At 33.5% G+C, this 11,870-nt stretch overlaps 1 protein-coding gene across 1 annotated transcript; it reads left to right on the top strand.

Annotated features, from left to right (window-relative positions):
- LOC131936093 (uncharacterized) lies at positions 1-8,386 on the top strand. The gene is made up of 9 exons (XM_059292948.1): positions 1-23; positions 424-541; positions 2,493-2,577; positions 3,977-4,132; positions 5,397-5,424; positions 5,526-5,612; positions 6,052-6,251; positions 7,239-7,359; positions 8,115-8,386. The coding sequence occupies exons 2-9, from the start codon at positions 462-464 to the stop codon at positions 8,267-8,269; spliced, it is 912 nt and encodes a 303-aa protein (XP_059148931.1). The 5' UTR covers positions 1-23; positions 424-461; the 3' UTR covers positions 8,270-8,386.
- Positions 8,387-11,870: the final 3,484 nt, after the last annotated feature.

Below are 11,870 nucleotides of genomic sequence, written 5' to 3'. Positions count from 1 at the left end.
TGAACAGACAAGGCTTATTAAACGTAAAGTAGTATAAGTTAACTAAAAATAAAAATGTACAGCAAGTCTGATTAGTTTTGTAACATATATACTGTGTAAAAAACATGATAAATCATTATTAGCGTTAAAATACTTTTAAGCCTACGTGTAATATTTTAGTGTTTTTTTTTAACATCAAATATTCACATACTTTATTTAAAAACATTGTATTTCTTCTTAAAATTGTGTTTTGACACTTTTACATGTATATTTTTTATTTTGAATTACTACTTCTTTTAATTTAATATTTTAAATATACATTTTCATCTAATCATATTTTAATGTTAACAGTTTAGTCAAACTATGTTTATAGTTCTATTTATTTAGTTAATTGAAAGCTTTTCAAATCAACTCAGACCTTGTTATTTCAAAAATGTATATCAGATCTCTCTGAAGAACTGGATCTGAACTATTTGTGTGAAATGTCTAAAGCTCTTCCTCTTGTTGAAAGTGGTCTTCAGACTTTAGAACAGTCCTACGAATCAGTCAGAAAATTTCAGAGGTATTGGTTCTAATTTCTATATCAACTTTTTAAAAAAAATGTTACTGGATAGGTCTTCAAGAAAACGTCAGCGAACATCAACGAATTCATGGCAATCCTCCTATTAGTATTATGGACACGAATAACCAGTGGCGTAGCGAGGTCGGGTGTCACCCGTTGCGGCACTTAATGATGTCACCCCCCAAGAGGCGTAGCCACTCTTCCCGGGGACAAACTTTCAATTTTCGTTTTTTGCAGCCCCCCCCCCCCCTCAAACTTTCGATTTGCACCCCCCACCCCTCCTCAAATTTTGGATTTGCACCTGTTAAAAGACTATTTAACACTCGAATTAATCACTTAATTAAGAGGAATTATTATTTTTCTATATATATTTTGCTATTTTTGCCTTGGTGTCAGCACCCTAAATGGTAGCACCCGGTGGGGTCCGCCCCCCCCCCCTCCGTCGATACGCCTCTGCGAATAATAGTCCTGTTTTATCAGTTTTGGCTTATGGCGGCCTTAAAGAATTTTTTTTTAATCTTTAAAAATTTCAGAAATTTAGTATTTTAAAAATCAGGGTTATAAAACCTGCAAATGTTTGTGTGTGTTTAAGGGTACTTTTCTATTCATTTTCATCAAGCCTAAATTATAACCCGAGCTTTCACTTTCGTAAGACAAGTATTGATTGGCTATACAGAAATTACGTGATCGATCTTCTAAAAACCCTACCTCCTAGTAATTTATTGTACTCAAAACTATACGACTTCTACTTTTTTTCAATCGACTAATCCTTGCTATGCCACGTTTAAGTACATTTTCAGTTACAAAATGTAAAATACCAAATTATGTTTGACGTTTTACAAATTTAACTTGGGTATCGAAAATAATAAAACCATAAAATCCGTTCATTCTATAGTAAAATCCAACAAAAGAAAGCAAACAGATTTTATTGCATTATTTAATTTTAAAATATCGTACATGTATTTAAAAAATATTGTAATCGGTCATAGAAATAAATTCAAAACTTGGCTCGGTTGAATCCATTGCCTTACAACTGTTAAAAGAAGTCTTTTGATTTTAGCAGGCTACTGTTTCTCGACAAGGATTTAAGTTGTCAGGCTGCTTAATAAACGACGTCTAAACAGAGAAACTTTATTGTTCCACAACGCGATATTTTTAACCACTAAATAAAATACTTTGGCGCAATTACATCCATGGTTTAGAAGTGAAAAAAATGTCCCATAGGCAAACATTAACAGAGAATGAAAAAAGTTTGTACCAGTGCTTCTTCCAGGCATCTATTCGGGGCGGGGGGGGGGGGGCAGAGACACCGCTCCCACGAACGAAATGGAATTTATATAGAAAACATATACCAATAATCAAGTGCTCCTCCCCCCCCCCCCTCCCGGAGTAGAAAATTCTGGAAGAAACACTGGTTTGTACGTGAAAATATTCAGGTCCTATATTCTCATATATACTCGCGTATAATAAACACACAACCACCCGTCAAACAGCTTGGATTATAATTATTGAAATTTCCTTCAAAGGGTTTTCAGGGGTTAGCTTAATTTTAGTGTATAATTTTATCCATACAATAAATGTTATTTACACGAATGGTTTTTCATTAAATTTCAACTCATAAAATCTATTATACCTAAGAATACTAATAATATTCACACACAAATCATAACAAATCCAAAGCTACATTAAGGCACTGCCTTTTGCTATATAATATATTTTCAACTCTAAAATGTATATATAAATTGTATTCGATATTAATCATTATTTATCTGTTTAAAGAAAACATTACGGAAAATTAGCTCAAATCAACAATTTAAATTTTATAGATCGTGGTTCATCTTGATTTAGTGTGTATTAAAAATGAACTAAAGTAAGCATTTCAATATTTAAATTTGTATTGCTTTCATTTTGATCGCTACTCTTTCAGTGTATACATTTGTATTGCTTTTAGGTTGACAATCGTGCTGTCATTGATTCTGATAGTTATGTGCTGTATCGCCATCTCCTATGGGGCTTTGCTGACCAATAACATAGAAGTAAGTCACGTGATATATAATTATATGTGTATTTTAAAAATTATACACACCGTCTCTCTAGCTCTTTCTCTCTCTCTCTCGTTCTCTCTCTTTCTCTCTCTCTCTCTCTCTCTCTCTCTCTCTCTCTCTCTCTCTCTCTATATATATATATATATATATATATATATATATATATATATATATATATATATATATGCGTATGCATGTTTATGTGTATGTAAGGGTATCGGACGTTTGATCGCATGTCTTTTTCCAAATCGGACGTTTCCCCTAATAAAACAAAAGATCTATTTTCAACAATTCCGCCACCCCCATCCCTACCCCTTAAGCCGACCTTCCCCCCCCCCCCCCCCCACTTGGCCTGTATCTTCTTCTGGTCCCTATAATCTGTCTCCTCACACCTTTAAGCACTTACGAAACATCTACAATATATTACTGTATCCTTAACACTGATACTCAATGTCATATATAATGGTATTTGGTACAGCTAATTCAAAACACAACGTTCTAAATCAGGGGTTCCCAACCTTTTTTTACTCTAGAGCACATTCTAAAATATCGGTAGGTTGGCTGGCACCACCTATTTTAAATCGACAAACTCCTTCCAGAGGCGTAGCGACCCTTCCCGTCACCCCGGGACAAAACTTTCGATTTGCACCCCCCCTCCCTCCTCAAACATTCGATTTGCACCCCCCTCAAATTTTCGATTTGCACCCCCACCCTGCAATTTTCGATTTCCATCCCCTTCAACCTTTCAATAATGTTTATGAAAAAACTCTGTCTCTGTCGAATAGTGAGAGGCGGGCACATACGAATCGTTCGGCGGGCGCCATGGCGCCCGCGGGCACTGGGTTGGGAACCCCTGTTCTAAATGAACAAACAGATAAGTCAATTTTAAAAAAAAATGAACCTGGAATTAAAACACCAGGAGTAGGGCCCTATAGCCAAATTGACGTCACATTTCTATGAAGTGTAACTTATTTTTAAACCAGCCTATTCGAGACCGATTCATTATTTTTCCCGTTCATGCCCAAGACACACGGAGCAGATAAAGTAGAGCTAATCTTCTACAAATGGACTCGACATACGAATGGATAGCCTTTGTTTGCCCTATCGTGAGTTAGGTACCCATCAAGGCAGTGTGAACTCAGGGACGGTTTACAGACATGAACCGTGATTCGAACACGAGACTTTCGGGTTAGCAGTCTAGCTCTTTACCGCTAGGCCACGCCGTCCCATATTTGCGACAGAATGCTACACATCTACTATATTTCAAGCGTCCACTAGGCTTGTGAACTATGATAAAACAAATATTTAAAGTAACCAACCCGGATAGAAGTAGTAGATCTAGATACCTTCTCAGTCATTTTTCCTTCATTTGAACACATAACTTTTTCAGCAGAGCAAGCCACTTGTCTGTATTGAGTGTGCGAAGTTGCGCATGTTTCACAGAGGTAACGCACTGATAGAATCGTTGACTCTACAACATGGAGAGAACGGTGTGGAGCAGTGCTGTGCTCATGATTATATCCAACTCTCAAAATTCATTGAAATGGTCAGTTCTTATACAAACATATACAATATATATATATATATATATATATATATATATATATATATATATATATATATATATATATATATATATATATATATATATATATATATATATATATAATATACAAAGCCGAAATGGATTATGTGGCTCTGTGTGTATGTAGTTTAAGCAGTGCGATAAACTATGGATAAGATAGGGTATTATAGTCGTTTACTAAATTAAATCAGGTAGTTCCGCCAGCGCCACGACAGGGTGCGATTTGACGCCAAGGGCTATTCCGTAAGAACTATGCTTTTAGGTTAGCATTATAGTTTGTGTTGATGTTCGCGTTTAATTCTGTTTTTGTGTTTAATTTCTGCGTTATTTTTTTACGTTTAGGTTTGCGTTTGGTTATATTTACGTTTATGTTTGTGTTTGTTTTTGTGTTTTCAATTATATTTGCGTTTGTGTTTGCGTTTTTGTTTGTGTTTACGTTTGTATTCTGTTTGCTTTTGTGTTTGCGGTTATATTTGCGTTTATAGTTGTGTTAACGTACGTGTTTGTGTTTTTTGGGGTTTGCAATTATATTTGCGTTTGTGTTTGCGTTGTGTATGCGTTTTTGTTTGTGTTTACGTTTGTATTCTGTTTTCTTTTTTGCGTTTTGTTTTCGTTCCGCCTGCACCCCATCAGAGTGCAATCGTGCGTCCAGGGCTATAATATGACAACTATGCGCTTATGTTTGCATTTAAGTTTGTGTTGATGTTCGCGTTTAATTTTGCATCATTTTCTGAGATATTGTTTGAGTTTAGGTTTAGGTTTTGGTTATGGATTGCGTTTGCGTTTTGTTTGTATTCGCATTTGTGTTTATGTTTGCGTTTATGTTTGTGCATGCGTTTTTGTTTGCATTTGTGTTTGGGTTTGGGTATGTGTTTTATTTAGGTTTATATGTTCTTTTGTTAAGCGTCTATGCCGGGTATACGCTGCTTAATAAAACACACAAATCATGTTCGTTTAGCGATAGGTTTATATATATATATATATATATATATATATATATATATATATATATATATATATATATATATATATATATATAGAGAGAGAGAGAGAGAGAGAGAGAGAGAGAGAGAGAGAGAGAGTGGTAAAGTATTTTATCGTCAGTTCCGTTACAAAATTCACGAGCTTTAAAAAAAATATATATTAAAATTTGCAAAATTACTCAAATTAAATATACACATCATGTTTTCTATTTCTTTTTTGCTATTTGTATCGTTTCTTCTAGAACATACAAAGCCGTTCCGAGGTTTCAGGTGAGTGAAACCTTTTTGCATGCTGTATTTAACGACTTTACTTTGATGTTTTAAAGTGTGCACCCAGCGCTAGATTCTGATTCACAAACTTGATGTTTCAGATGTCCATGATGAACGTCCATTGTCCGAGTTTTTCTTCAGTCCAGCAACAGCTCACAGACGTGTCTACCCACCTGCACCTAACTCAGGTAGTTTAAGCTGATTTAATTACACTTTTCACCTCTATAAATTAATTCAAGCTGTTTATACAGACACAATGTTGATGCATAATTTCGATTATTAATCTTGATTTTTTCATGTCAATAGTGTAATCTGCATTGTAAAATCACGTTAATCTTTTATCTAATCTCGCATAATTAAACATCATATGATTACCAGATAAATGGTCTATGACTGTATTGTATATATCTTCTATATTATTTACCAACAATATAGACATTTAAACGTAGTGGTAACACCTTTATATTTCTTTTGATTTCATTTGGACTATAACATAATGTTTAAGAAAACTTTAATTATCTTGCCGCTAAATCGTTTCAAATTATTTTGAAAGCAGTGCCAAAACATACTTACATTTCTGAGAATGGAGTTTACAATAGTATGACCATGTCATATTATTTATTACAGAGCCAACAACTGGGAACGTGAAGGCGACCCTGTTGCTCCTCCATCAGAACTCTACACCAGACCCGCTGGTAGAACATTCCAGAGGAGTCGAGGTCTTGTCTGACGGCATGAAGATTCTACACACTGGACTCTACTACATCTACAGCAGTCTGTACTTCCAACCTCAAAGCAAGCTCACGTGTAAAGAGTTCAAGGACAAGGTCAGACTAAGAAGATCATATGTTTGATTTGGCCTTTCGGTTATAATAATTGTACCTAACAGCTACAGCTGCCATAATGCACAGGCATGCTGTAGGCCTACAGCTTGATCAGTGCTTAGCTGCTCTACATTGTCTAACTGAAAGAAGAACCATGAATGGCTCTTGTAGTCATTTGGATCCGTCTCAGTGTTCCTTGAGAACTGGTCTGTTTGTACTAATTCTTGAAAACACATCTTTGAGAGAGAATAGGAAAAAATAGTATTGGCTAATAAACATGTTCATGCAAGTGAGTCTCCTTGACCTTGTGGAACTAATCCACTGGAACGGTTTTTTTTTACAACATGTATTCATACACTTATAAACACGACTCAGGTACTGAAAAATAAACTCAATAGTACTTAGTTTTGAGAACAGTTTTAAGGAAATAGAACTTGCCAGAGGTCTTTTGAGAAAACTATCAACAGCAGTCATCAATGACTGTAAAAACATTCATTTTAATGTATTGTTTTGATTATAAAATTTGTATTCAACACAAAAATTGACTGAAAAGAATCAGCGTCTTGTGTACGTTTTGCCTCAGAACCTGTTTTACCTTTTTCGATGAACATTTATTAGTAGCTAAACAAAACTTTTAAAAAGCAAATTAGTTGTTTAAGTTATAACTTGTGAATTAAACGACACAAAGTTTTTTTTCCCTTTTATGACTTTCAGACATATTCTTTCTGTTTATCTGGCGCTATTGCTAAATTTAATTAACTTTTTAAAAATAAGTATTTTACTTTTCCTGTGTTTACTTATTTTGATTTTAATATTTTTTTTAATTATTGCCGGTGTGTTGTTGCATGGTAAATGTGTAAAGGTTACCATAATGTGTTTTAACTATTTCAATCATTTATTTTTTTTATTTATTTGCATTTTTTATATTGTGAAACATGGCTATTGAAGAAAGGCATAAAATGTTGTTTTTAACATATTTTATCGAATCAGACATGGGGCCATTTTGTAGAAAAATTCAAGTACAACAACCCTGCCAAAAGTGGATGTTTGTTGAAGACAAGTCACACTTGTTGTGATGATTGTAGAGGGGACAGAGAGACCAGCTTTACTAGTAAGGTTATGATAGTGAAGTTAGATACCTGTATGATAATGTATGTTAAGCTATGTGACTTGAATTTCGTATAATGAATGTATGTGCTCAAAAACAAACCAAAAAAAAAACCGTTGTTAAATTTGCGGTTATAAGAGCTAAGTTTCTCTATCAAAATACTGACAAGTTCATGTGACTTACATGCATTGTGACAAGAGAGTTAACTGATTAGTTCGTTTTAAATTACAGGGCAAAAACAATCTTTTACAGTGCCATAAACTAGATTGGGTCAGGCTGTCTTGATATTTAAAGGGTGTTTGTTGTGACGATGACCTAGGGAGTGGCTACATATCTTATTTTAAGTTACATACGGTCGTGTTATGCAGCATATCATAATCATTTCCCGTTCGTACCCATATCTCACGGGGCAGGTGAAGTAGAGTTCATCTGCTTCAGAGACCAAGGCATATGGATGTCAGCACTATGCCCAGCCATCTTTGCTTTCCCTAACGTGATTAAGGTACCCATTAGAGCTGGGTGGACTCATGGAAATCGTACTGACTTGAACCCGGATTCAAACCCAGGATATATTAGTTACAATGTATTGAATGGCAATATTGAGAAATTGCAGGTTTTAAAGATAATTTTGATTTTAGTGTAGTGTTTAATCTAAAACCAAAAAGATACCTTGTAGTTTGAAAAAGATATTAAGTTTTACTTCTTAGTGGAATGTGAAAAAAATAAATGACATTGTTTTTTGTTTGTTTCCTTTACAGGTGGTTTGTTTAACCTAGAAGCAGGCGAGATAATCCGCGTCGTTGTCACGGGTTACGGTTTGGTAAACTTTAATCCGCAGTCGAGTTTCGTTGGGGTGATGATGTTAGGAAGCATGACATCACAGGGTGGTTCTAGAATTCGCGAGAAAAATTGAGTTTAACGTTACTATACTTATACGCGATCGAACATTCAGGGCTGCGGATTCAATCCTTGTGGCTCCTGGGATACTGGTTGCTCTGTTACTGAACGGCTCTCCGACATTTAAATCATGCCATGGGTATACAAGCGGATCCATGTGTCTTGGGCACAAAAAGGAAAAGGGGATGATGGGTATGCAAAAAAGGACGTTTTTTAAAGTATGGCTACCTGAATTATAATTCAGATCGTAGTAACTCATAGTCCTACCCCTAGCTAGCAGCAGGTTTTGCCGTATTATACACCATTGTGCGTGAAGATGAATTTCATACGATCTATAAGATAGAGGCAGTAGAGTTCCTCATCATCAGTGAGCAGACATTGAGTCAATATTTGACTTTTATCAATATGATATACTTGTGGCAACTATACACATCACAATAATATGACTCGCGGAAATACAATTAATCTCAAAAACTAAAGAGGATGAAGTTAAAAATTTAAAGCACCCTGTCGATACCAGCGATGAAGAATTTCTACACTACCTCTAAATTTTACAAGTATAACTTTTTTTTAAAAAGTAGTTTCCTTTTTTAACCAAGCGGTCCATGTAAAAATGTAGTAGAGTTTACCTGTTTTTTTTTTAAAACTCGGTTTATGAAGTGATATTTTTGTCAACGCTATCTTCCTAGCTGCCTTAACTTCCCCTGACGTGAATCTCGTACCCAATTAGAGGTGGGAGTTTTAAGGGACGTCAATCAAATTCCAGCACGGGACCCGAACTCGAGATATTTAGTTTAGCAGTTGTACGCTAAACCATGCGACTACGCCGTCCAATTAAAGAAATGTAGTTGCTTTTTTTATAATTTAAAAAGTCTCGAAGTGGTCGTGTTTTCTGGAAATTTAAAGGATGGTTTCCGCAGCCTTGAAATGTTAGATCGTAATTTCTTTTTAAATTCTCGTCAGTCATAATTGCTTCAGCTTTTAAAATAAATCCGATTTACACTATTTTCGACGTTTAAGGCATATCTCATGAATACAATGCCTTAAACTATATTCACCTTCTATCAGCGATTGATGTTTAGAATAGACACAACTGATCTCGACTCTGATCATTATTGTCGACATAGATATAATAAAAATAGGCTGTTTTTTTTTTTTTTTTTTTTTCTAAATTTGTCAATTTTGAGTGATATTGCGGCCGCAATAACATTATAATTAAAAAGTAATTTTTAAAAAAGTAATTAAAAAATCTAAAAAAATTAAATAATTAAAATATACAAAAAATAATAAAATAAAAAATATAAAAAATGATTATAAAATAATCATAAAAAAACTAAAGCGGGCAAAACTTTTTAGAAATTTAATATTAAATAATTAAATTAAAAATACTTTTACAATGTTATAAAATAATTAAAATATACAAAAATATACAAAAAATAATAAAATAAAAAATATAATTAAAAAATAATTCAAAAAATAATTATAAAAAACTAAAGCGGGAAAAACATTTTAAAAAGGTTTATTATTTTAATAGTGTCCATTGCTACTAATGTTTGCGTGAAAAAAGAATATCATTCTAATGTCATTGTGGTGAATTTGTTTTTTGTGCCTATATAATCCATATTAACAAGACTGAAATCGTGTTAATCTTGCAAACTCTCATGATCCTGAACTAATCATAGAATCAAAACATATACAAAGATTGTGTACAGGGATAAGGATATTATAATCCACAAACGAAAAAAATTATCCCCGATGTGCCTACACAAATAGATAAACACACATTAATCGATATTTGAACATTGTAGGAATGAAACATTAAGCAAAACAATTGTAACAATTACTTAAACCTCATTTACTTGTCATTATTTTTTCCACAATATTTCCACACTAGTTTACAATCGCAAATAATATACTAAAGTTCAATAAATTTCGATGCACAATTAGACTCGTTTTTGTTTTTAATCATTTCTATTGTTTGTTTGTTTTTTTTTTTGTTTTTTTTTTAACTTGAATTCTGCGTTATTTAGGTTTGATGATGTAGGATCACAACTTCCATAACAATTCTTTCCAATTACAAATCTTTTGTAACAAAAAAATAACAAATATTTTGATAAAAACATAGTTTTATGAATAGAAACTTTTTATGATCACACTGTTTATTTACAGCTTTATAATAAAATTGATCTATATATAAAACTATGTTTTTAGCAATTTTTCTGTACATATATTTAATTACAGAAACATTGCAGTTATCAAAACAAAAACCACTACAATTGTTGAGATCTAAACATAACTGTGTCTATTTAATATGTATGTATATTTGATAGGGTGTAAAATCCACATTTACAACACTACAGCATAAACAGTTCAATAAAACTAGACAGACTCTGGAGATGGTCCAGATCGTAGCCAGAAACTACAACACGGATGAAGCCACCGGCCTTTAGCATTGTTGTTTGAGCTAGTAGTACAAATAAAAATATATTCACGCCAGGGCGATAATCGATTAGGAGGCGAGTGGGTGGGGGGTGTTAATATATACCTATATATATATATATATATATATATATATATATATAATATATATTAGTTGTAAGGAGGTGGTCTCTCGTTGTCAATTTTTTTATTCCATTGTTCGAGAAACAGGATTCCGACCCATGATAAACTTAGTGTATAGAATATAAACCTTAATATTGAATTAAAATTTAAATTTTGAAAATTACAAATTACTTAAAAACAGAAAAAATGAAACATATATTTAGAAACGTATTTAACACTGAGTTATTAAACGCACTAAAAATGAGAAGACAAACACACACGCTCTTCCTAACTATTATAGCCTGCGAATGTATATAAGTAAAAAAAAATGAGATGCAATTACGTCTTGACGAACAAACAAGGTTAGAACTGGGACAACACCAGCTGTCGCCAAGTACCGAATTGGTCAGGAGATATAGAGTATCACTTTGTCATTGATTAAAAGGACAATAGATAGTCTAAGAAGTGTAGAACAAGATTATGGTTAAACAATAATATCTTTATTTATGTCTTCTGTGTTCATGGCATTTTGTTATTTGGTTTTTGACAAAATGTAATGTATGTTTATGTCTTTGATTACTTAAAACATAGACCTATATTCAAATCAACAACCGTTGGTCCCTTTTTGTGGTTAATGGCAGGGGCAAGAAATGCAGTGCTGGGGAGGGGGGTGGGGGGCATGCCGTTAGGCCCCACAGCCGACCATAATTAATTTTTTTTTTTAATTTTGAATTAAATTTTCGTGCATTTTCACCTAGATATCTGGTTTGTAAAAATAAATTCTGTAGCTGCGGTACGACTATCTTTATTTTACAGTCACTTTCGTAAACATTAAAAATCCACTACACAAACTGTAGTGTAAAATACAGGCAAAACTTCAAATATTAATGTCTTCTGTTACTCCTTGCTCCCTTTGACAGCCAAATAGGGTTCACGTAACTGTTCGACCGATCCTCCAAAGTGTACTGTGGCAGATGGGTCAGGGGGTTGGGACCCTATAGTGGGCTCGAAAATTGTTGTCAAATTTATTTATATATTAAAAAAAGTTATTTATAATTGTATTTTTTAACCATTGC

The sequence above is a fragment of the Physella acuta genome, unplaced genomic scaffold, assembly GCF_028476545.2.
Source record: "Physella acuta isolate Inbredline_101_S28 unplaced genomic scaffold, ASM2847654v3 ptg000167l, whole genome shotgun sequence".
Lineage (NCBI taxonomy): Eukaryota > Metazoa > Mollusca > Gastropoda > Physidae > Physella > Physella acuta.
The sequence above is the reverse complement of the archived record's forward strand: the minus strand, read 5'-3'. Positions and strand labels throughout refer to the sequence as shown.

Coding starts and splice junctions, on each gene's coding strand:
- LOC131936093 (XM_059292948.1), top strand. CDS start 462: ATGTCTAAAGCTCTTCCTCTTGTTGAAAGTGGTCTTCAGACTTTAGAA. Junction 5,613..6,051: donor CCCACCTGCACCTAACTCAG/GTAGTTTAAGCT, acceptor TATTTATTACAG/AGCCAACAACTGGGAACGTG. Junction 6,252..7,238: donor GTAAAGAGTTCAAGGACAAG/GTCAGACTAAGA, acceptor TTATCGAATCAG/ACATGGGGCCATTTTGTAGA.